Below are 26889 nucleotides of genomic sequence, written 5' to 3'. Positions count from 1 at the left end.
TTCACATCATACAGCACAAGAAGGCCGGTCATGCGACGGCATTAATTCAACAAATATTTATGGAATGCTTTGATGTAAGGACACCTGGGGTAGATGCTGGGGACACTGAGCAAACCAGCCCCAAATCCCTGCTCTCGAGGAGCTTGTGTTGTCTTGGGGCAAACCTTTGTAATGCAGCCCTTTTAATCAATGAAATGTTTTTCCTGAACTCATCTAGCTAAGGAAGATGAAAAGTTTGCTTAAAAATATTCAGGTTTGGAAAGGAACTCTCTAGACCTGTTGCTGATGGTGCTTTCGAAAACTGGTTCGTAAAAATAGACACTAAAAATGGTGTAGAAATACTGGTGATTTCAGATTTGAGGCGATTTTTCAGATACACAGTTTGCAAGTCGGTTTATCTCCAGTGCTTATTCTGGGGTTGCGTGTGCAGTACAGTCCCTCATACTTAGAACTCGGTAAGGACAGCATAAGACTCACTTTACCTGTGCTTCAATCAGATGTCAGGAGGAATGTGGGATTCCTCCTGCCTACGCCTCTCCTGGGCTTCCTCCTTTCCTCCTCAATGTGGGCAGATGACATTCAGACTCAGAGGAAGCAGAAGCAGGGGTAGTGCGGTTGGGACTGATCTTCCAGAGGGAAGAAAATAGGAATTGCCATCACAGGCTGGGGCTTTCCAGCTACAAGAAAAGATCTGCGGTACAGATATCATGCTGCTTGCTACCTCCTTGGCTATTTGGGTCATAGCCGGTGCTGTAAAGCACAGCTGTTCTTTCCTGGGGTCCTACAAGTACTTCATTGGTAGGTACTTCCCAACACAGCATTTCCAGGGTGCCACTGCTAGTCAGTCAAGGTTGCTGGGTGATAGGCATCCCATGTACTGTTAGAAACTGCTGGGACCTGTGTGGCGGCCTTAAAGCTAACGGACACAATCACCCGCAGCCGTGGCCCATTGTTCATTGCCCGCTATCCCCACTTGTTTCCCGTTAAGAGACTGCTATTTTGTTCAGCTAGGGTGGAGAACCCTTGATCTTAGGGAGCAGGGGGGCCCCTCTTTTAACCCTAAGGGATGAAGCGTGGAGGTCTGGGCCAGTTGTAATAAACCCATTCCCAAACCCAAACCCAAACCCAAACCCATCCTCCTTCACAACTCTAAGTTTCAATGTGACACTGGCCAGCGAGTCTGGTGGTTTCTAGGAAATATTTTTAAAAATTTCCCATATAGGACTTCCCTGATGGCGCAGTGGTTAAGTATCTGCCTGCCAATGCAGGGGACACAGGTTCGAGCCCTGGTCTGGGAAGATCCCACATGCCGCGGAGCAACTGGCCCCGTGAGCCACAACTACTGAGCCTGCGCGTCTGGAGCCTGTGCTCCGCAACAAGAGAGGCCGCGATAGTGAGAGGCCCGCGCACCGCAACGAAGAGTGGCCCCCGCTCGCCGCAACTAGAGAAAGCCCTCGCACAGAAACGAAGACCCAACTCAGCCAAAAATAAATTAAGTAATTATTTCTTTAAAAAAAAGAGAGCTTTAAAACCAAAGGTCAGGGGAATGACTGCTAATGAGTTTGGGGCTTCTTTTTGGGAGGATGAAAATGTTCTAAAATTGATCGTGGTGATGAATGTACCAAAAGAATTTAATTGTACACTTTAATGGGTGAATCGTATGGTATGTGGATTGTCTCTCAATAAAGCTGTTATTTAAAAAAAAAAAAGGTCTGCAGGTAGCTAGACTTAAATTATAAAAACAAATATTAAGCCTGCAAAAAAAAAATACATAGGGGATAAAAACACTTGTTATATTTATGCAATTTTAAAATAGCTAAATGCCGTGTTACTGCACAAAATTTCACTGGTTAGGAAAAACAACAAATTGGAAACAGTGTCTGCCTTCAGGAGTAACTGGATGGGACAGAAGAGACTTATTTTTTTCCCTGTATACTTTTATAACTTCTGATTTGATACATGTATTAAAAAAATAAGTGTACATATAATTAGTAACAACAGTGTCATACCTCTCCTTAGTACAAGTATAAACTCCCAGGTTGCATATTTTGTTCTGAAAAGAATAAAGAATGAAATATATATGTTTTTAAAAATCAGTCAAAGGAAGTAAAAAACTGAAAGATTCTTACATTTGTCTCATCTCACACTAAAAAGCATTTAGTCATTTCTCTGTTATTAGGCATTATAATCAGGCAGAATTCTTTCTTACCCAACAGTCTGACACATCTTTAAACAATGACACAGTTGACCGTTCCCTCCTCCTTGAAAACTTCCTTTCCTTCATTTCTAGTACATCGCACTCTCCTGGTCTTCCTCCTCCCTCAATAACCTCTTATTAATCTCCTTTGCTGAATTCCTCTTCATTTCCCAAGAAGGTGTCCAGAAGGGAAGTTCCATGAAGGTGGGAATTTTTGTCAGCTTTGTTCACTACTGTATTCCCAAAGGCTAAAAAAAGTACCCAGAACCATACTCAATAAATAACTGTTGAATGAATACATGAGTGAATCAGCACCTCCAGGCTCACAGTTTGAAAAGCCATAGAAGTAAACTATATTCCACATAACCTTTATGCTTAATCTACTTTATTACATTATATTTCTCTGAACATTGATAATCAATACACTGTTTATTATTTGATTAGCCAAAATACTTCATTCCCTGCTCTTTCTCCATCAATGTGTTTTACACAGTATGTGCAAAACGCACATTTAACAGCTCTTATACTACTACTAAAAGCATAAACGTAGCATAGAAAAAGAGCAGCTGTTGCTATGGGAATTTTCACTTTTGTTTCTAGTATTAATGTTGAATTAACACAATGACATACTTTAGTAATTTTAAAAAAGGGGGGGACACCCCACTAGACTTAACTAAGATATCACAGTAAAGACAACACCCGGAAAGTGCCCGGGGCCCGCGCGCGCCCCAGTCGCACTCCCCGGAGGCTTCGGGACGCCGACCGGGCGCGGTCGCGCGGGGGCGGGGCTGGCGCTGACGTCGGCCCGGGGCGGGGGCTGGGGGATCGCGCAGGGGGCGGCGCGCGGTGACGTCGGGCGCCCGGGCGGAGCTGTGGCTGTGGTGGTGGCGGCGGCGGCGCCCGGCCGGCAGCGGCAGCGGCAGCGGCAGCGGCAGCCCTGAGCAGGGTGAGACGGCCGCGGTGGCGGCAGCTCGGGGTCGGGCGGCGCCTGGAGCTTCCCGCCCGTCGCTGGCGCTAGGCCCCTCGGCTCTCCTCCGCCCGCTCCTCCTCACGGCCCTGGCTGGGTCCCGGCAGCGCGCCCCCGGGGAGGGCGGAGCCGTAGGTGAGGCTGGCGGGCTGGGGGGCTGGGGGCTGGCGGGCGGGGCCTCTGGGCTGCGGGCCGGCGCGGGCGCACACGGCAGGCGCCGGGCGGGCGGCGTCTGTCTCCTCCCGCTTGCCGTAGGAGGCGGTGCGGCGCAAACAGTGGGCCGCCGCCTCCGCCGCTGCTTCAGGGGGCCAGTCACGCAGAGCCCGGGGCGAGCCGCCCCGAGGAGCCTGGCGCCCGCGGACAGGTGGGCTTCCCGCCCGGAGGCCCTCGGGCTGCCCGCACGGCCCGGGAGACCCCGCTAGCGGCCTGTCCGCGGTTCACCTCGGCGGCCGGGGAGGGAGGGAGGGCGGCGCGGACGGCCGTCCCGGTCCTCGCGGGCGGCGCCACCAGGGAAGTCCTTTACAGGCCTTTTAAAAGCGTTCTGTCTCTTCTCTGTCTGGTTATATATATTTTTTCTTTTCTTCCTGCCTTCCTCAGAAAATCTCTACCTACTCAGCTTTAGAGCAGGAAATTATCCGATTGAATTCTAGCTGTTTCTTTAACAAGAAATTTTTTGTGATGGTATAAACAGAAGACTCTTAGTTTGAACGAATAAAAATGACTCATTTATGTTTATTCTGCATCTGGTATTAGTCAGGTTTATGGCTTTTATTTCCTAAAATCGTTCTAGAAATATTTATTATGATTTTGTTCCTTATATTTTTATCTGCATTATATTGTTATTTCCATGGAAGGTTCTGGACTGTTTCTAAATAAATTCCTTCGAAGGGATTGTTCCTGGCACACTGTTACTTCTGATGCCCTTACATTTGTCAAAAAGAAAATGAGGGTTTTTTGGACCTAAACTGAGAAGAATTATAGTGGAGGGAAGATGAGAGATGTATTTCTTTCACTGCCATTTATGTCTGATCCTGCGAGAGTACAGAATTTTTGATGGGTGTGTCTTCAATTTTGTGGACCCAGGCGTTGCCCACTGCCCAGCTCCTCTGACTATACCTGACCCAGCTGCTCAGTTTCTCTCTTTTCTGTATTGATCGTAGGTGGAGGAGTTACTGATGGCCATGGAGAAGGTAAAACAGGAGCTGGAGTCCATGAAGGCGAAGCTGTCCTGCACTCAGCAGTCACTGGCAGAGAAGGAAACTCATGTGACCAACCTTCGGGCCGAGAGAAGAAAACACTTAGAGGAAGTTCTGGAGATGAAGTAAGTTTTATAATATTGTTCTTCAGGCATATGCTTAGTTGAAATACTTGTCCTCATCGCTTTCATCTTCTGGCCCTGTTTGTCACGCCTGACACGCTTAGCCTAATTTTAATGCTCACTTGTGTTTCTCACTCCTTAGAACAAATTTGGGACAAATCCTCGTCAACTGGAAACTTTTGCCTCCCTGTCATTGAATTTTGCAGTCCTCTAGAGTGTATGTATCCGTATACAATTGTGTCTCTGAAGTTCCTAAAACCTTCTGGAAAGTTCTGGCAAGATGTTGAGCTTTCTGAGGAAGATAACCATTGCTCCTGAGGTCATACGATGGCTAGGCAATTTTAAAAACATTTTTTATTATAAACATTTCCAAAGGTACACAAAAGTAGAGAATAGTATAGTGAACCTCCTTATACCCATCCCCCATATTTAACCATTAACATTTGCCGCACTCTCCAGTCAGTTTTGACAAAGTTGTCACTTTTAGCAGAACCATTCTTGACATCATTTTCGTACTTTCCAGGCATCTTGCAGCTTCCTTGAGATAGTCTGTTGTGAAGGCTGTATATATCTGCTGTGCAGAATACAGCTGCTGCTTTTTCTCCTCTGTGACTTTGAAAAGTTCTGGTTTCCTTCTCTTCAGAACAAGTATGTCTTTTTTAAGTCCCTTAGTACTTTCTCCATCACTCCAATCCCCACCCCTGTGTAATTGTCCTGCTCTCATTTTACTGAAACCAAGTCTATGCTGGGACCCCTCAGTTACCTTCATCACCTCAGCAGTTACCTGTGTTCTTGTCGTCGTCTCTTCTGACTCAGAGGAGATACTGTCTCTCCTTCACCAAGCTCGCTTCTTATTTCTATCACAGATTTAAGCTCTGGTTCCCTCCTCTGCAATCTGTCTCCATTAATTTTCTTTCACATAATCTTTGCTCACTTTCTGTTAGTTCCTTCTTCTCTGCAGTAAATACGCACTCTCTCTGACCTAAAGTAAACAGTCTTTCTGAGCCCAGCCAGTGCTTGAAGCTAACATCCCCTCTTCTTTTCTGCTACTTTGAACTACCAATAAATGTTGAATATGAGAATTACAAAGTAGCAGAGGATCTTGCCATGACACCTCAGCATGAATTATCATGGGGCATGATTGTTTTGATATCATGACGGCAGCCCAGGAGTTGAGGAAACAAATATCGGGGTGTCCCCTGTGCTTATGGATTATTAGGACACAGTGGGAGGTTAAGAGAGCCTGATCTTTCAGAAAAGAATTACAGGTGATGTGCTCTCGGAAGTGACAGATACTGGAGCCAGAAATAGGTTGATACGCAGGGAGAATGGGGAGAATTTAGGGTTCTGAGTATCGTGATGAGAAAGTTTGCTTCTTATGAGCAGGTTAGTAGAGGCAGTTGAAGACAAGGTTTTATCCCTGATGATAAGAACATAGAGGAAGGATGGGTATAATATTCGGGAATACAAGGTATCGATGTGATACTCCTAAGCACAAACAGGCCCTGCTAAAGCAACGGTGTAGGAGTATTGTTTCGTTTTCTCTGTGTACCAATATCTTGACTTGACTTGTCACATCTTTCCCACTCAGTTCAAGTGTCTATAGCAAAACAGTGGTGGATTTGTAAAGGAATTTTCCTTTATTATTAGGACTTTGAAAAGATATGAAAGAATTTTTTAAAGAATGCTTGACTTTAAACCATTAAAAGGGAATTGCGTGTGTTTTTTTTTTTTTTTTTTATTGTTATTATTTTTGGAACCACAGTACTAAACTTTCTTATGGACTTCCCTTGCCAACCCAGGTTAGAGATTACATTTCAGAAAAATACTGTGATTTGCAAGACTGTTTTTGGTAAGGTCAAACACTCACACACTAAGGCATGGGATGAGTCATTAAAGTATTCAGAGAATTTATAAGTGGTATAGAAATTTGATGAATAAACATTAAATAAAAGTTCTAGAAATAAGGTGTTAAAACCTGGCTCTGACAGGTGACCTGTCTCTTAAATCACCTTCCTCATTTGCTCAGGAGATACTACTACAGCATCATGCTGTTCTTAGATTTTCTACAAGTTTTTTGTCATGCAGATTTACTGACTTAAAGTTTTTAAAGTAGTCTTTGCTTTAATTTGCACTTAAATTTCTCCTTGTTGTTGTCTCTCATTTTCATATCTTAATAAAATGGTTGTTTAATACCTTTCTTTTAACAAATTAAGCACTTCAGGCCTAATCGTCTATCCGAACATGCTGTTGAGAGTGGTGGCTGATCCCAAACTCCTAATGTATCCCTTCTCCACACTCTTTGCTCCTTTGGTAACCATAAGTTTGTTTTCTATGTCTGTGGGTCTATTTCTGTTTTGTATGTAAGTTCATTTGTATCTTTTTTTTTTTTTTTTTTTTACATTCCACATATAAGCGATATCATGATGTTTGTCTTTCTCTGTCTGGATTACTTCACTTAGTATGATAATCTCTAGGTCCATGCATGTTGCTGCAAATGGCATTATTTCATTCCTTTTTATGGCTGAATAATATTCCATTGTGTGTGTCTGTGTGTGTGTGTGTATGTGTGTGTATACATATATATGTATAAATATATAAAACACATCTTCTTTATCCATTCACCTATTGATGGACATTTAGGTTACTTCCATGTCTTGGCTATTGTAATAGAGCTGCAGTGAACACTGGTTTGCATGTATCTTTTTGAATTATGTTTTTCTCTGGATATATGCCCAGGAGTGGGATTGCTGGATCATATGGTAACTCTGTTTTTAGTTTCTTCAGGAACCTCCATACTGTTCTCCATAGTGGGTGCACCAATTTACATTCCCACCATCAGTGTAAGAAGGTTCCCTTTTCTCCATGCCCTCTCCAGCATTTATTGTTTGTAGATTTGTTTGATGATGGCCATTCTTACTGATGTGAGGTGATATCTCATTGTTGTTTTGCTTTGCATTTCTCTAATAATTAGCAATGTTGAGCATCTTTTCATGTGCCTTTTGGCCATCTATACGTCTTCTTTGGAGAAATGTCTATTTAGATCTTCTGCCCATTTTTTGATTGGGTGGTTTGTTTTTTTGATATTGAGCTGTATGAGCTGCTTGTATATTTTGGAGATTAATCCTTTGTCAGTTGCTTCATTTGCAAATATTTTCTCCCATTCTGAGGGTTGTCTTTTCATCTTGTTTATGGTTTCCTTTGCTGTGCAAAAGCTTTGAAGTTTCATTAGGTCCCATTTGTTTATTTTTCTTTTTATTTCCATTTCTCTAGGAGCTGGGTCAAAAAGGATCTTGTTGTGATTTATGTCCTAGAGTGTTCTGCCTCTGTTTTCCTCTAAGAGTTTTATAGTGTCTTGCCTTACATTTAGGTCTTTAGTCCATTTTGAGTTTATTTTTGTGTATGGTATTAGGGAGTGTTCTAATTTCATTCTTTTACATGTACCTGTCCAGTTTTCCCAGCACCACTTACTGAAGAGGCTGTCTTTTCTCCACTGTATATTCTTGCCTCCTTTATCAAAGATAAGGTGACCATATGTGCGTGGGTTTCTCTCTGGGCTTTCTGTCCTGTTCCACTGATCTATATTTCTGTTTTTGTGCCAGTACCATACTGTCTGGATTACTGTAGCTTTGTAGTATTGTCTGAAGTCAGGGAGCCTGATTCCTCCAACTCCACTTTTCTTTCTCAAGATTGCTTTGGCTATTCGGGGTCTTTTGTGTTTCCATGCAAGTTGTGAAATTTTTTGTTTTAGTTCTGTGAAAAATGCCATTGGTAGTTTGATAGGGATTGCACTGAATCTGTAGATTGCTTTGGGTAGTATAGTCATTTTCACAATGTTGATTGTGGATTTGTCCATTTCTTCCAGGTTGTCCATTTTATTGGCGTATGGTTGCTTGTAGTAATCTCTCATGATACTTTGTATTTCTGCAGTGTCAGTGGTTACTTCTTTTTCATTTCTAATTCTATTGATCTGAGTTTTCTCAGACTTTATTCTTGATGAGTCTGGCTAATGGTTTATCAATTTTGTTTATCTTCTCAACGAACCAGCCTTTAGTTTTATTGATCTTTGGTATCGTTTCCTTCATTTCTTTTTCATTTATTTCTGATCTGATCTTTATGATTTCTTTCCTTCTGCTAACTTTGGGGTTTTTTTGGTTCTTCTTTCTCTAATTGCTTTAGGTAGAAGGTTAGGTTGTTTATTTGAGATGTTTCTTGTTTCTTGAGGTAGGATTGTATTGCTATAAACTTCCCTCTTAGAACTGCTTTTGCTGCATCCCATAGGTTTTGGGTCGTCGTGTTTTCATTGTCATTTGTCTCTAGGTATTTTTTGATTTCCTCTTTGATTTCTTCAGCGATCTCTTGGTTATTTAGTGACGTATTGTTTAGCCTCCATGTGTTTGTATTTTTTACAAAATTTTTCCTGTAATTGATATCTAGTCTCATAGCATTGTGGTCAGGAAAGATACTTGATACAATTTCAATTTTCTTAAATTTGTCAAGGCTTGCTTTGTGACCCAAGATATGATCTATCCTGGAGAATGTTCCATGAGCACCTGAGAAGAAAGTATATTCTGTTGTTTTTGGATGGAATGTCCTATAAATATCAATTAAGTCCATCTTGTTTAATGTACCATTTAAAGCTTGTATTTCCTTATTTATTTTCATTTTGGATGATCTGTCCGTTGGTGAAAGTGGGATGTTAAAAGTCCCCTACTATGATTGTGTTACTGTCGATTTCCCCTTTTTCGGCTGTTAGCCTTTGCCTTATGTATTGAGGTGCTCCTATGTTGGGTGCATAAATATTTACAATTGTTATATTCTTGTTGGATTGATCCCTTGATCATTATGTAGTGTCCTTCCTTGTCTCTTGTAACATTCTTTATTGTAAAGTCTGTTTTGTCTGATAAGAGAATTGCTACTCCAGCTTTCTTTTGATTTCCATTTGCATAAAATATCTTTTTCCATCCCTTCACTTTCAGTCTTTATGTGTCCCTAGGTCTGAAGTGGGTCTCTTGTAGACAGCATATATACAGGTCTTGTTTTTGTATCAATTCAGCAGTCTATGTCTTTTGGTTGGAGCATTTAATCCATTTACATTTAAGGTAATGATCGATATGTATGTTCCTATTAGCATTTTCTTAATTGTTTTGGGTTTGTTATCGTAGGTCTTTTCCTTCTCTTGTGTTTCCTGCCTAGAGAAGTTCCTTGAGCATTTGTTGTAAAGCTGCTTTGGCGGTGCTGAATTGTCTTAGCTTTTGCTTATCTGTAAAGGTTTTAATTTCTCCATGAAATCTGAATGAGATCCTTGCTGGGTAGAGTAATCTTGGTTGTAGGTTTTTTCCTTTCATCACTTTAAATATGTCCTGCCACTCCCTTCTGGCTTGCAGAGTTTCTTCTGAAAGATCAGCTGTTAACCTTATGGGGATTCCCTTGTATGTTATTTGTTGCTTTTCCGTTACTGCTTTTAATATTTTTTCTTTGTATTTAGTTTTTGATAGTTTGATTAATATGTGTCTTCGTGTGTTTCTCCTTGGATTTCTCCTGCCTGGGACTCTCTGTGCTTCCTGGACTTGATTGACTATTTCCTTTCCCACATTAGGGAAGTTTTCAACTATAATCTCTTCAAATATTTTCTCAGTCCCTTTCTTTTTCTCTTCTTCTTCTGGGACCCCTATAATTCGAATGTTGGTGCGTTTAATGTTGTCCCAGAGGTCTCTCAGACTGTCCTTAATTCTTTTCATTCTTTTTTCTTTTTTCTTCTCTGCAGTAGTTATTTCCACTATTGTATCTTCCAGGTCACTTATCCATTCTCCTTCCTTAGTTATTCTGCTATTGATTCCTTCTGGAGAATTTTTCATTTCATTTATTGTGTTATTCATCCTTGTTGTTTATTCTTTAGTTCTTCTAGGTCCTTGTTAAACGTTTCTTGTATTTTCTCCATTCTACTTGCAAGATTTTGGATCATCTTTGCTGTCATTACTCTGAATTCTTTTTCATGTAGACTGCCTATTTCCTCTTCATTTGTTTGGTCTGGTGGGTTCTTACTTTGCTCCTTCATCTGCTGTGTGTTTCTCTGTCTTCTCATTTTGCTTAACTTACTGTGTTTGGGGTCTCCGTTTTGCAGGCTGCAGGTTCATAGTTCCCGTTGTTTTTGGTGTCTGCTCCCAGTGGCTAAGTTTGGTTCAGTGGGTTGTGTAGGCTTCCTGGTGGAGGGGACTGGTACCTGTGTTCTGGTGGATGAGGCTGGATCTTGTCTTTCTGGTGGGCAGGTCCACGTCTGGTGGTGTGTTTTGGGGTGTCTGTGACCTTATTATGATTTTCGGCAGCCTCTCTGCTAATGGGTGGAGTTGTGTTCCTGTCTTGCTAGTTGTTTGGCATAGTGTGTCCAGCACTGTAGCTTACTGGTCGTTGAGTGGAGCTGGGTCTTAGCGTTGAGATGGAGATCTCTCGGAGAGCTTTTGCCATTTGATATTACGTGGAGCTGGGAGGTCTCTGGTGGACCCATGTCCTGAACTCGGCTCTCCCACCTCAGAGACACAGGCCTGGCACCCGGCCAGAGCACCAAGACCCTGTCAGCCGCATGGCTCAGAAGAAAAGGGAGAAAAAAAAGAAATAAAATAAAGTTATTAAAATAAAAAATAAGAAATAATTATTGAAAATAAAAAAAATTAAAAAGTAATAAAAAAAAAAGAAAAAAAAAAGAAGAGAGCAACCAAACCAAAAAACAAATCCACCAATGATAACAAACGCTAAAAACTATACTAAGAAAAAAAAACAAAAAACGGACAGACAGAACCCTAGGACAATTGGTAAAAGCAAAGCTATACAGGCAAAATCACACGAAGTCCACTGCCTCAATTTGGGGATGATTCATTGTCTATTTAGGTATTCCACAGATGCAGGGTACCTCAAGTTGATTGTGGAGATTTAATCCGCTGCTCCTAAGGCTTCTGGTAGAGATTTCCCTTTCCTTCTTTGTTCACACAGCTCCCGGGGTTCAGCTTTGGATTTGGCCTCTCCTCTCCATGTAGGTTGCCTGAGGGCGTTTGTTCCTGCCCAGACAGGACAGGGTTAAAGTAGCAGCTGATTCCGGGGCTCTGGCTCACCTAGGCCTGGGGGGAGGGAGGAGTACAGAATGCGGTGGTGAGCCTGTGGTGGCGGAGGCTGGCGTGACATTGCACCAGCCTGAGGCTCGCCGTGTGTCCTCCCGGGGAAGTTGTCCCTGCATCACGGGACCCTGGCAGTCGGGGGCTGCACATGCTTCCGGGAGGGGAGGTGTGGATAGTGACCTGTGCTTGCACACAGGCTTCTTGGTGGCTGCACCTGCAGCCTTAGCGTCTCATGCCAGTCTCTGGTGTCCGTGCTGATAGCCTCGGCTCGCGCCCGTCTCTGGAGCTCATTTAGGAGGTCCTCTGAATCCCCTCTCCTCACGCGCCGGAAACAATGGTCTCTTGCCTCTTGGGCAGCTCCAGACTTTTCCCGGACACCCTCCCGGCTAGCTGTGGCACGCTAGCCCCCTTCAGGCTGTGTTCACGCAGCCAACCCCAGTACTCTCCCTGGGGTCTGACCTCCGAAGCCCGAGCCTCAGCTCCCAGCCCCCGCCCGCCCTGGCGGGTGAGCAGACAAGCCTCTTGGGCTGGTGAGTGCTGGTCGGCACCAATCCTCTGTGAGGGAATCTCTCCGCTTTGCCCTCCGCACCCCTGTTGCTGCGCTCTCCTCCGTGGCTCTGAAGCTTCGCCCTGCCACGCCCTGTCTCCGACAGTGAAGGGGCTTCCTAGTGCATGGAAACCTTTCTTCCTTCACAGCTCCCTCCCACTGGTGCGGGTCCCGTCCCTATTCTTTTGTCTCTGTTTTTTCTTTTTTCTTTTGCCCTACCCAGGTACGTGGGGAGTTTCTTGCCTTTTGGGAGGTCTGAGGTCCTCTGCTAGTGTTCAGTAGGTGTTCTGTAGGAGTTGTTCCACACGTAGATGTATTTATGATGTATTTGTGGGGAGGAAGGTGATCTCCATGTGTTACTCTTTCGGCATCTTGAAGGTCTCCCCACTTTTCAGGTTTTTTTGTCATATGTATTACTGTTATGGCCATCTTTATTAATACATTTTCACATTTCTGATTATTTTCCTATGATAGGTTGTTAAAAAATTGAATCTATTCATCAGAGGGGATCAAAGGAATTATAGGAGAGGTTTTCCCATATACATTTATGTATTCTTAAAATGTTTTAACACTTATATTTCTTACTTTGTAATGAGAAAATGTTACAAAAATGACCCTACAAATTACTATATTATCCACCTTATATTTGGAGAGAAAAGCAACATTGCTAGAAGATAGTTTCTGCTTCCTAAGGATGATACATTTGTGCTTATAAAATAAAAGAGATGAATATACTTATTGACACACTGTCTTCTAGAAGGATTGGACCACTTTAGGTGATCAGGCATGTAAGAATGCATGTATCACCTTACCTGTTCATATAATGTTTAAAAATCTTTTGCCTGAAAAAAAACTTTTACCTCTTTCATAGATTAAAAAGTTTTGTCTTACCTTGCTTTCATTTGCAATTCTTTGTTTACATTTTCATGTGTTTATTGTCAATTTGCATATTGTCTGTGATTGGTATATTCCTATTTGTTAATTTCTCTTGGGGACAGTACGGTCTTAGTATTTCATTGACGTTTATGGGCTTTTTCAATAGTGAGGATAAAGTACTTTCACAGTTGTGAATAATTTGTAGTTTTTGTCATTTGCTCATTAGTTTTTGACTTTTGATGTTTATAATTCTAGATTTCTAAGCAGTAAAATGTACTATACTTTTCTTACATTTGTAATTTGTAATTTTTTTGTAATTTCTTACATTTCGTTTTTTGTTTAGAAAGTCCTTCCCTATCTGAATATCATTAAATATGTTATATTTATTCTTTTTATTTTCTAATTAATTTGCATTTTATACCTAGTTCTTTAATCTTCCTGGAACTTATTTTTAATTTTGCGTGGGGAGAACGTATTTATTTTGATGTTTTCCTAATAATTGAAAAGCTTTCTAAATACTGTGATCAGTCTCTTTTCTTTTGGTTTGTGGCATTTCCTTTTTCTTTCTTAAGTGCTTAATTATTGTGAGATTTGTTCCATTGATCTCTTTGTTGATACTCTTTTTCCAGGACTACATTGATTTGATTATAACAGGCTTTCAATTTGTATTAATGGCCGATTGGGTGTTGAAAAAAATGTCCTTCAAATATATATGTACACACACACACACACACACACATATACATATATATATATATGCTGTTCTTAACTCTATTCTTATGTGCTGCCAGACATTCTTACCCCACTCTTATATGCTGGCTGCCTCAGGTGTCAGCTTAAATGGTACGTCTTCAAAGAGACCTTCCCTAACCATCCTGCCTAAAGTAGGGCAGTCTGTGCCAGTATCAGCACAAATAAATCAGTCAGCCTTTCAGAAGTCATTTCCTTTCACACCAAATCTTCCAGATGCAGTTCTCATGTTCCTCATTATTGGGTGAGCTGTTAAAATGAAGACAACTATTGATCCACCGTCAGCTCCTATTGAATTGCTTAAAACTTCCAGCAATTAAATAGGAGCAAATTCTGTCATTTAAGAGAAGTGACTTACTATTGAAGAGTATAAATTCTAAAGTTGTAGTTAAAAAACTTATACAGTACATTTTTTTTTAATACAGAGTACATTTTTGATTATGTCCTAGATGAAAAAGACAGCCAGTGTCTGGGACAAAAGATCAGCAAGGCTCTGTAAAACCTTTGTCCCATTTTAAAATGAAGTATTAGGACATCTGTGCCATAGAGATTCAAGCTAGTGTCCCTGAGAATTTTCAGCTGCACCAGAGTGGTGATTGCTCAACAGACTAAACTGGAGAGTGTGGGATAATTATCACAAGAGGACCACATACAATGATGACATGGAAAGTGATTAGTTACAAACAATCAATAGCATAAGAAAAGGATATTAAAAGAAAGTTTTTAGAGGTACTGATTTCAATGAGAAAAGGCTGGTGAGATATTTTGATTCTTTATTAATTGGTTTTCTTCATGCAGGGCTTTCAAAAAGAAAACAAGTAATTTGAGCACACTAACCAACTTTATTTTTCATGAAAAAAGAAAGCCCTTTGTGATTTTAATGCTGCTTAACTCTTTTCTTCACTGTTCATGTGGTTATAATCTTAAGCAAACAAACAAAAAATTGCTATTATAAGGCTGTGGTGCTTCAATGGCAGTAATGGCACTGAGCCTAGTACAATTTTCAGTAGATAAACAGAGCTAATTGATTTATAACCATTATTCTAATGAAATAATCATAAATAATAAGCTTCATGTTAGGGATTATGTTATCAAGTGTGTTGTTTTGTCCTTATTTCTCACATGTTTTACTTTGGTGAAGAATTACAAGCTGTAAATGGTACAGATGAACCGGTTTTCAGGGCAGAAATAGACACAGATGTAGAGAACAAACGTATGGGCACCAAGGGGGGAAAGTGGCGGGGAGGGTGGGTGGTGGTGGGATGAACTGGGAGATTGGGATTGACATGTATACACTAATATGTATAAAATAGATAACTAATAAGAACCTGCTGTATAAAAAAATAAATAAAACAAACTTCAAAAATTCAAAAAAAGAAAAAAAAAAAGAATTACAAGCTGTAATCCAAATGAATTGAAGGGACTATTGAGATGATCCAGTCATTGCTTTTTGAAGAACACTTTAAGCTGCAGACCCCTTTTTCAAATGAATATTATTCAGATATGAAAATAAAACTTATTATTTTTTAGTTAACTAATTTATTTTTTGGCTGTGTTGGGTCTTCGTTGCTGCGCACAGGCTTTCCCTAGTTGCGGCGAGCGGCGTGGGGCGCAGGCTTCTCATTGCGGTGGCCTCTCTTGTTGTGGAGCCGGGATCTAGAGCGCAGGCTCAGTAGTTGTGGTGCACGGGCTTAGTTGCTGTGCGGCATGTGGGATCTTCCCGGACCAGGGCTCGAACCCGTGTCCCCTGCATTGGCAGGTGGATTCCCAACCACGGTGCCACCAGGCAAGTGCCTAAAACTTATTTTAAGAAGTAAAATGAAAAAGAAGGCAAAGCTGTTCTGATTGAGACAGGACTGGGGAGCCCAGATGCCCCAGTGTGGCCCTGCCAGGCATTCCCTGAAGATGTTCTTTAGAACCCCTAGGGCTTCCCAGGGCTGGGTTCAGTAAGCCACTAACCAAACCTTTTGGTTTTACAAACAGGAGCAACAACAGTAACTGCCATTTATTGATAATTTACAGTGTGATAGGTGTTCTGTCTTACTGCTAATTATTATAATAACCCTGTAGATTCAGTTTCATAATGTTCATAGTATAGATTAATAAATTAAGGCTCAGAGTATTTAGTTAACTTCACTGAAGTCATCCTGATGGAACCAGGAATTGAACCCAGAGCCAGATCTTTCTTGGTCTGTGTTCTCTCCTTAGAGAAAGGGTCCTTATCAGCTTCTTTCAGTTTCTGTGACACTGTTTTCCTGATTTCTACCCACTTCTCTGACTGCTCCTCTTGTCTCCTTTGGCCGCCTCTTACCCTCTGCCTGCCATCTAATGTTGAATCGGTCCTATGACTATCTCCTCTTGCTGTGTTTTCTTTTCCTAGGGAGGCTCATTCACTACCTTGGCCTCAGTTAACATCTGTGTATCAGAGCTTCCACACTTAACATCTTTATTTAGCTCATATCATTCCTCTAAGCTCCAGACCCACATGCCCAGTTGCTCCCTCAAACCTTTTCTCAGCATCTCAAAAGCACATTACATTCAGCTCAAGATTTCCCCTCAATTCTGGTCCTTGCTTATTTTTTCCCATTTTTGTTTATGGTGCCACCAACTTGTCCATGGTGTTTAAGTCAGAAACTTCAGGATTTTCCTTGATTGCTTCACTCCCTCATTTCCCACCCTGCCAGTCAAATCCTGGTGATCTTTTTTCTCTGAAGTATTTCTGTAAGCCATCCATTTTCCCACCCCACAGCCACTGTCATAGTTTGGTCATGTCGCTGTTGGCTGACATTATTGCAGCGGTCTCCCAATTTTCCCGTCTTTCTGTTTCCCCCTGGTATGCAGCCTCATTGCAGCCAGTCTGAGCTTTTGAAAGTGCCCATGTGATGTTTGAATCCTGGCTCCACCACTCACTAGTTATGTGAGCTTGGCAGGCTGCTAAGTCTTTCCAAACCTTAGTTTCCTCATCTGTAAAATGGTTATATAATTCTTACCTCATGTACTTGTTCTGAGAATTAAATGTGGTAGTAGGTGCCCGGCATCACTGTTAGTGATGATGGTAGAGATGATCGTACTCTGCTCAAAACTTTTTCAGGGCTTCCTGTTGCCCTTAAAGTCCAAAACTCTTGTCACACTTCCTTGGTGCTCAGTCTCCTTAATCCCTCAAATGTGCTGTGCCCCCTCCTTCTTGAGGGTCTTCACCTAAGTAGTCTTCTCCTCACAGTAGAAGTGTTGTGTCTTTAAATAGTTAATGGAAGTTAACTTATTCTTCAGATCTCACCCAGCCCCCAAATCTTCTCTTATCTTTTACTACCTTGGATTTATAGCTTTTATCCCTGTTTGCAGTTATAATTGTGTATTTTTGTTGCTGTTGGGATTAATGACTCTCTTATCCACCGTTATCTGTCTTATCTACCTTTATATGGAGACAGACCATGTTTATTATACCCACCTGCCATGGTATCTCTGTCAGGGAGCTTAATGCCTGCTACTAACTAAAGATCTTTCTTCCATCAGTGAGGGATTATACTTCAGTATTTTTTTTCTGTTCTCCAATGTTTGGTTAAGTTTATTTTTCAACAGCGCTGCCTCCTTTGTGGGCAGAATTGTCTGAAATGGACTCTTTCATGTTAATTACTAGTTCTTGTTCTTGATGGAGAGAACTCCCAAGGTAGCCGGAGCCCTCTCAGAATCTGTCATTCTTCTGGTATTGAAATAGGCTAGGGGTTCGTTTTTCCGCCTAGGATAAAGTGCTGTTCTTGTGTTCCTGTAGGTTTTGTGTTTTTGTGGCACTTGTCTATACGTTGGGATTCATATTTTCTTTTGCTTAAGTCTGTATAAGAAATATGACATATTTTAGGTCCACTAACGTCATCAAATGTTCCTTTGTGAACCTCTCATTTAAGTTTTCTTGTTTTTGTTTAGATACCTTGGGTTAAGCAAGTAGCTTTATTTAAAAAGCCAATTTTCCTTATAATATGGGGATCAAAGAATGTGTTCTTAAAAGCTGTCAGAAAAAACGAATTATATAAGCATCTATCCCAATTCATAAGTTTAGTTTAAAAATATTTTAAACATTAGTAATGAATCAGGTATCCCTGTGTTACTTTTTTGTTTCTCAAATACCTGAGAGAAAAAAGAAGCCTGCTTATTTATTTATTTTCCAATATGGAAGGGATAGAAAGGAAATTCTTGAAACTGTTGATTATTGTTGCTTTCAGATTTTCAGTGTCCTTATCTCTAAGATCATTTTTATAGGAATCTTTGACATCAAAATTTTGGTACTGAGATTAAAGTAGTTGTATTTTGTGGGGATTCTCAGGGAAAGATGCCATTTTAGGAAGTAGGGTGAGCGGAGAGAAATTAGGATTCTTTCCAATCTTTTCTGTTTCTTCTCTCATTCCTTCTTTCAGAGAGAAAAGATCCTATGGATAGAATTTTTGCTTTTTAAAAAAAATTCTCAAACCTTAAGCGATACTTGGGCTCTGCTAATTAAAAGTAGCTTCATAAGTAATAACTTTCTTTGAAAACACTGTCTTTATTCCTTATGGATGGAATTGAATGCACAATCATTTAGCTTTTCTTTTTTTTTTAAAGTAACAACCCAATCCATTTCCACCAAAAATTTCCTTCTAGGAAAGTGGTTTTATGATTAATGGAAAGTGTTATATGATTAATGGTTCTGTAGATATGAAAGTTATAGGCTGGATATCTGCTCCCTTTTATCATCTGTGTCATGCATCTTGTTTATAGTAAATTGAAAAAGGTACATTTAAATGACCAGTAAGGTTGAAGACACGCTCTACTACCTGGCAGTTTCATTTCTGTGTGTCTCCTTGAGAGAAACTTTTGCACATGTGCACAAGGAGACAGGTAGATGTACATGTGCTTGTCGTAACAGTGAAAAAAGTGGAAAAACATCTAACTGTTCCTCAAGTAGGTGAGTGGATAAGTTGGTATTTATTCACAAAATGGAATATGAGTACACAGTCCCTTCCTCCAAAATACTTAGGGCACATGTATGTTGGAATTTAGATGTTTTTCAGATTTTGAAAGGTAATCCAGTATATAAACTGTATATTGTGTAATACTCCCATTGGGATCTGGACAATACCCAGTCATCAAACATATTAAATCTGTAGCAAAACTTAGGAATATTCATATTAAATTGGATAAATAAATGGTAAATAGCCTCATAGCAGTTGAGTCAGGTTTTTCCATTAAGCTTGGAGAAAAATTTAAGTCTTTTTAAAGCTCTTTGGATTTTAGAATTTTGGATAAGGAATTGTGAAACCTGTATTATACAGTTCATAAAAGTGAATGAGCTAGAGTTATGTGTATCAGTGTGGATAAATCTCAAACACGTTTTTAAAAAATTGAAGTATTGTTGACATATTATATTAGTTTCAATATTTTGCTATTGGGATACATTACAAAATGATCAACACAGTGGGTCTGGTTAACATCCATGACCACACATAGTTACAAAGAACGTTTTTTTCCTTGGGATGAGAACTTTTAAGATCTACTCTCTTAGCAACTTTCAAATATGTAATACAGTGTTGTTAACTATAGTCACCATGCTGTACATTATATTCCCAGGACTTATTTATTTTTATAACTGGAAGTTTGTACCTTTTGACTACCTTTACCCATTTCACCCACTCCCTGTCCCCCACCCCTGGCAACCACCAATCTGTTCTCTACCTGTGAGCTTGTGGTTCCACCCCCCCCCTCCGAAATGGTAAGATTTTATTTTTTTTTATGGCTGAATAATATCCCATTGTGTATATCTATACACATATGTGTATAGATATACACACCACATTTTCTTTATCCATTCATCCATTGATGGACACTTAGGTTGTTTCTATATCTTGGGTATTATAAATAATGCTGCAGTGAACATGGGGATGCGGATATCTTTTCGAGTTAGTTATTTTTGTTTTCTTTGGATAAAAACTCAGAAGTGGAATTGCTGGATCTAATGGCAGTTCTATTTTTAATTTTTTGAGGAACCTCCATTACTGTTTCCTATAGTGGCTATACCAGTTTACATTCTCAGACACATTATGTTGAGTAACATGAGCAATTTGCAAAGAGAATCAAGAACAGATGACATCACTTCTGTGAATTTTAAATAAGCAACAGTGAGGGGTGGGGGAGAGAGAGAGAGATATCTGAAACAAATAAGGCAAATTGTTGATGGTGATTTCCATACGTTGTTATATTTGAATGAGTCTCTGTAGCCCCGAGCTTCTGCTTTCTTCTCTAACCTTTTTAAGAATGCAGGGTTACAATTGAATTAGGTGATAGAGCATAATACATGTTGGGACTGGAAGTGTTCTTAAAATCAACTAAATTATCCTTTTTTCTTTTAAGTGAAGTCATTCCTACTTGTTAAGAAATTTTCTTGAATATTTATTTACTTTTCCCTTTTCTGACCTATGTCTGTTACTTTTTTCTCTTTTAATATATTTATTTTTTGTTGGAGTATAGTTTACACACAGCAAAATACATGGATCTTCCGTATCATAGTTCCATGAGTTTTGACAAATGCCAGTAGTCGTATAATGCAGTCTTACGAAGATATAGAACATTTCCATCATCCCATAAGGTTCCCTTGAGCTCCTTCCCAATCCGTATTTTCCCTGCCCCGAACACATAGATAGTGTTCTAATTCCTTTCACTTTAGATTAGTTTTGCCTGCTCTAGAACCTCCTATACATGGAACCATATAGTCTGTACTCTGTTGTGTTTGGCTTCTTTTGCTCAGTGTACTATATATTTTTTTAAAAGTTTATTCGTGTTGTTGCATGTATCCATAGTCATCCTAATATTGAGTAGTTTTCATTGCATGGATACTGCAGAATCAATTTATCCATTCTCCTGTTGATGGGGTTGTTTCCAGTTTTGGCTCTTATGAATAAAGCGGTTGTAAACATTTTTATACAGATGTGTTTGTGGCCATGTTTTTATTTCTCTTGCGGAAATATCTAGGAGTGGAATCGCTGGGTCATAGGGTAAGTGCATGTTTAACTTTCCCCAAAAGTATGCAGTCAGCTGAAGTGAAGTGAAAGATTTTGTGGTCATAGACCTAAGTATTCAAATTGAAAATACAACGCGATGAGTAAATATGGATGTAGGAGATGAATGAAAATAATGGTAACACATGTATTTATTGGAGTTTATGTGATAAAATTGGTGAGAGTCGAGAAAACAAATGTATTTTCCTTTTAAATACCCCGTGAAGATCCCATATGGTTTTATTTCTTCTCAACATGCTGTTAAAACATGAAGCAATCTTTTGTATTGTCTGTTTACTACCTAAATTGATTTTCAAAAAAATTTTATTAATTTTTAAAGATTTCTTTTATCTACTTAACATTTTTACAGAAGCATGTGCAAAAGAGCCTTTGATATGCCTTATTTGATGGTTGCCATGGAAAAATTAAGGAATTGTATACAAAAAAAAATAATATTTATACCTTGGTGTTTTGCTTTTGAAACAATTATGATTTTCTCCATAATAGTTTGACTTTTTATTGTTATTTTATCCCCAGATGCTTCTTTGGTTTTATTTATCAAGATTCTCTTTCTCTCTCTTTTTAATGACACTTTTTAAAGATTTGTTCCTTGTAGAGAAATGCAGTTAAATTTTATATGTTGATCTTATATGCGCCAGGCTTGCTAAACTCTTTTTTTTAAAAATATTTAATTATTTATTTGTTTTATTTTTGGCTGCGTCAGGTCTTAGTTGCTGCACGCGGGATATTCCTTGCGGCACGCAGGATCTTTCGTTGCGGTGCGCAGGCTCCAGAGCGTGTGGGCTCTGGTGGGCTCTGTAGTTGTGGCACGTGAGCTGAGTTGCCCCGTGGCATGTGGGATGCAGAACCCACGTCCTCTGCATTAGAAGGTGGATTCTTAACCACTGGACCACCAGGGAAGTCCCTTGCTGGACTCTTAATTATACAGATATTTTGTCTGTAATTTCTTCTGAGTTTTCATCCTACAATCTCTGTATAATGACTTTCTTGCTTTCTAATTCTTATACCTTTGGTTTCCTTCTCTTGTCTTAACTGCACTTGGTCTTAGTATCTCTAGAACAAAATACAACAGTGGACTGTTGTAGTCTATCAGTTGCCTAGTGTAGATTTGATTTTTACAAGAAAGCCCATTATTAAAGAGGTAAGTCTTGAAAAAAAATGTGAGTAATTTGGTTGGTTTATTCTGGTTAGCTGATGTTCTTTGTATATGTTCTATGCTATTTTCTCCCCAAGACAGAATTATTTATGTAAATAATTTTGATGGGCTTCATTTCAGTTTAACACAGTTTAGTGATAGTGTGTGTGAAAGCATCTTAAACAATGGCAGTGTACAGGAGTGCTTTTCTGTAAGATTGTAAGGTCATGATCTCTTTGTACTCTCCCTCAATATCAGTCTTCCTTGCCTCTTCTCTTTCTCTGGAGGAAAAGGGGGGGAAAAAAAGGAAAAAGGAATTCTGTAGCTTCTGGAAAGCTTTGGGCACACAGTGACTTCAGTGTTGACATAGCTCTGTGGGACACAGACATTAGCCCGTTAGCTTTATGCCAGCAGGGACCTCCCCCCCCCCCCCCTCCCCGCCACCTCACAGTCAAGCTGCTGCCTCCGGTGTGTGTTTATTCAGCTGAATCCACTCCCAGTTGTAGCATTGCCAGGGTTAGCTCTTAACATGTTCACAGCTGATAGGTATCGCTTCACTTTTCTTTCTTTACCCTTCTTTCTTCACCCTTCTTCTTGATTTATATACTAGTATTTCAGGGACTAAATCTGGGAATTTTGTTAACCTCATTGACGTCTGTTGCAGGTGCTTGAAACTTTTGGGTTGTAGAGCATGAAGAAAGAAGTGAGGTTGATACTTAAAATGCTGCTAGACTGAACAGTACCTTTATGGTCCCTTGTATTTAATTCTGCCTTTGCTTTGTTAGTACTGAGCATTCTCAAGTTAAACACTATGGAAATGGTTACTATAGGATCCCTCTGCTGGTTGATTTTACTTTTAAGGTTAAAAAAATTTTTATTTTGATGTTATTTTTTAATGGAATGACGTCTTCAATCCTGACATTGCTTAGGATGATATTTTTACTACTGTAATATCTGGTTTGGGATATTATCTTTTCTTCTTTCTGTACTTTTCTTCCTCCACCCATTCCTTCCTCTCTAGTTCTGCCTTTTGTTCAGTTTGAGAGTCAGACAGGCTTTCTAGAGGAGGTAATGCCTGATCTAAGGATGAAAGGACAGGTAGGATTTAGCTGGGAGTGAAAGTGAGGGAACGGGTAGAGGATATTCTTTATTTATATTTATTTTATTTATTTATTTATTTATTTAACATCTTTATTGGAGTGTAATTGCTTTACAATGGTGTGTTAGTTTTCTGCTTTATAACGAAGTGAATCAGTTATACATATACATATACTCTTTAAGTAGAGGTTAAGGGGTAAGTAAATGGTATGGGAGTTTGGGTAACTGAAAGCTATTTGGAATTTCTAGAACTTGTACTAAAATCAGTTTATTGTCACTTGAGTTGTTGTCTTGATGAGCACACAATAATAGAATGTATTATGACCTCGGTACTTCCCCATTTTGATAGTATTTTTGTTTATTCTTTAATTTCTCCTCTGGGTTATGCTGGCATAAAGGCAGATGTTCTTTTTTCTCTCCTGGATTCAGTAGCAGAGAGTAGCTGCTAGGAATCTGGAATAATTGCTTGTTCATTTTCTTGACTCTGACATCTTTTTTAGAGGAGAATAAGCTCAAAGTAGCATTCATTTAAACAACTTAATCTATCCATTTGAATTCTGGTATGGTTGTTTCTCGCATTGTAGTATGTCTCTTGCTGGTGTTTATTTAGATCAGTCTGAGAACTTGGTTTTGGTTTAATATTTGAGAGTTTACAGTGTGCTTTGCTGCACAGAAAATAAATCCTTGTCAGCAACTGAAAGAATCAACGGAAAGAATACTAGACTAATGATCAGACGAAATGAACTACCTAGAGGCTCTTGCTTTGTCTCAGTCTTGGAGGTTCAGACTCATTAAAAAACTTTGAGTTTCTTCTAAAATGATAGAAATTAGAATACTTTCTTTTCCTATTAAAGATTCATGAATCCAAATCATAGTGATCTTATAGAATCTGAACTTCATTCGAGTATGTTGCATATATAATAAGTGCTTTTATGTGTCCCATTTCTCGTTCTTGAATAGTCTTAATTTAAAATTTATAATAAGGTATAGTGCTGGTGTGTGAGTGTGTATATATAGCTATTAAGTTTTACCACTTTGTAAGCTCTGTTTTTGGATAAGAACTCTATCCTACACTTTTGGGGTATGTTGTATAGTATTAAAAGTATAAAAGATTCTTGTTGACAGTTAATTATTTGAAAATGCTTCTCTTCACTTCAGATCAAACACAAATAAATCCAGAGTGTATAATTAACATTTTTTTAAAAATTAGGATTGCATTTAGTATTTTGGCCAGTTTGTATTTGAGATAGAATTTTTTGTGTGTTAGCTGGTAAGGAACTAATTGTTACAGAATAAGAGTAATTCTCTCTGTTATAGGGGAAAGATATAATTTTCCAGGGACTTGATTTGCATCTACTATCCAGTAGCCATTTACTTTCAAAATAATGCGTGAAAATTTGTTTTTGTCAATCTTTCATCAAAAATTTATTGAGCACTTACTATACCAAACACTGTGCCGTGCCCTAGAGTAACAAGATGAAAGTCCCAAGTTCTAGAAAGTTTTTCTTGAAGACAGATACAAAGAAATAAATTGCAGATTGGGCTGGTAAGTGCTCTTCTTAGGGACACATACGGTACAGCACAGATCAGAACATCACAGAGCCTGAGGATCGACTTGGGTGATGTCAGTAAGAATTACTATAAACTCTTTTGCATCTTGCATTGATAAAGTTTCCTCAATGTATGTATTTACATGTTTCAGAAAAAAAATCGTTCTTAATTTAACATAATAGGATGCAGTACTGGTATTTTTTCTAATGGTTATCTTGACAAATAGTGCATTGAACTCTCTGGGATACAGTATAATGTTTGTGATGATGACCGTTTTCATGTATCCATAATATTCTTTTTCTGTAACTAAAAATAGCTCTAGACTCCTTGGTTCTGTCATTTTAGAAATCAGGATAAACTGGATCAAAGCGTTCTCTTGTTCAGAGAAACTAATGGAAGTTTTGCCTCAGAAGAGCTTCTGATATTTGTCTAAAATATATGAAGCATTGTTGTGATGTTTTGTTGTTTTTGAGGTGTATTTTTCTAAAAAATGATCATAAACCCTATCAGAGATTTAAGAATTTTCATTACTGTTGTTCACAACATCCTACCATTTCATTGAGATACAGCTTGGTGTAATTTTAGTACAATCCTTGGACTAAATTTTAAGCAGTTATTTTTCCAGTCTTCCAGCTCAAGCTGAGTGTTAGAGTGAGCAGAAGTAGACTAGTGAGTGTTGGTGTACAATTTGGAATGTGAGAAGTGTGAGATCATTTTGGAGAGTGTCATGAGCAGAATTCCCAAATAGAAATTTTCCTAATATCTGACAACTGAGATTGTCCTGCTAAATTCAGCATGTGTTTTTGGTCGGTCATGGTAAATGTCTGTGATATGTGCAGATATGCTCCCTTTATCTTCAGTATGAATGTGCTAGAGAAAGAGCAGCCTGGCTTATTGCCTGCTGCTTCTTTCTTCTCCCAGGGGAGTTGGCAGGAATTTTAGTAAAGTGAATCTAGCTTGAATGTAGCCTAAAGAAGGGGTGCTGATTCCCATTTCAATGGAGAAAATTGCTGTGTAGCCTTCTCGGCTACCAGTCAGAGCATCATTTTAATTCTGTATTCTAGTAAAATGGGTGCAAGCAGAGCTGAAGAAGCAGGGCACATTAGTCGTTGTATTTTCTTTCTTCACCAAAACAGTGCTTGCCATACTAGTATAATCACAAGTGCTAAAGTGTATGTGAGACTGTTAGCTGTCGTCAACATCTGTTTCTCCTGATTTGAATGAATTTGGTGATGAGTGTCCAGAAAAGGAGGGACATTTGTACCTAGAAATCAGTTTCATTGTTGAATTTAACTTCTGATATTTCCCTGTGGGATAAACTTGCTCAGAATTTATTTGGATTTTTTGACTTCCAAAGGTAAAGAATGAAACTGGAGGTTGATTATAGGCTTCAGAGAATTAGCATTTTGACACATCTTTTTATGAAGGATTTTGAACTCCAACAACTGTTGAGAATCTTTACAGCATGATGCGGGTAGTTAAATTTATTTAAAGAATCATATTCATGAATTCAAATACCTGATAATTTTATTGTAAATTTATTTTTCGTAAGAAAAAGCCAGTGCTTTTCGAGAGTTTGAAGACTGCCATAATTGAAAGTTCACTACTTGCTAAGCATAATACCAAAACCAGAAACTGTAAAAGAAGAGGTTCTTATCTTTGCACTAAAAAAATTCTGTATTTAAGTTGCCATAAACTATGTTAAAAGAAAAATGACAGATTTGGAAATATATTTGTAACATGCACAGCAGGCAAAAGGTTGTTTTCCAAATATAAAAAGATCTTAAAGTGGATTAGGAGAAAGGTTAAATGTCCCCAAAACAAAATGAGCAAAGAACAAGAACAGATGAGTCACAAAGGAAGGAATACAAAGCGCCTGTAGATATGTGAATAGATATTCAGTCTTACTTGTAATCAAAGAAAAGCCCAAAAAAGAAAGAGAAGAAAGAAAATACCCAGTTGTCAAAGGTATAGGAAAGTGCTCAGACATCGTTTGGTGGAAGTTTAAATCTGTACAGACCCTTTTAGAGATCATTTGTTGTGTGTATTAAAATCATAACTGCATACCCTCTGATCCAGGAATTCCACCTTTCAGAATTTATCTCCAGGAAAAATTTGGATAAATGTGCAGAGATACACATGTGAAGGTGCCTGTTATAATAGTGGAAAATGAGAACCAAACTAAATATTTATCAATAGTTATAAGTAAATTATTTAATATCAACACGTTGGAATTCTATGGCAGGCATATTTTTTCCCCAGTGTTTAAAATCGTTGTAAAATACAGCTTACATTCAC

At 39.2% G+C, this 26889-nt stretch overlaps 1 protein-coding gene across 1 annotated transcript in view; it reads left to right on the top strand.

Annotated features, from left to right (window-relative positions):
* LOC132363423 (ELKS/Rab6-interacting/CAST family member 1-like) overlaps window positions 1-26889 on the top strand; it is a 136611-nt gene that overhangs the window by 6161 nt on the left and 103561 nt on the right. Inside the window, 2 exon segments of the mRNA XM_059919125.1 lie at window positions 3031-3299; window positions 4325-4485. Coding sequence (XP_059775108.1) covers window positions 3031-3299; window positions 4325-4485 — 430 coding nt within the window.

Source organism: Balaenoptera ricei, chromosome 3 (assembly GCF_028023285.1).
Source record: "Balaenoptera ricei isolate mBalRic1 chromosome 3, mBalRic1.hap2, whole genome shotgun sequence".
Taxonomy (NCBI): domain Eukaryota; kingdom Metazoa; phylum Chordata; class Mammalia; order Artiodactyla; family Balaenopteridae; genus Balaenoptera; species Balaenoptera ricei.
This window is presented reverse-complemented; position numbering and strand designations above follow the sequence as displayed.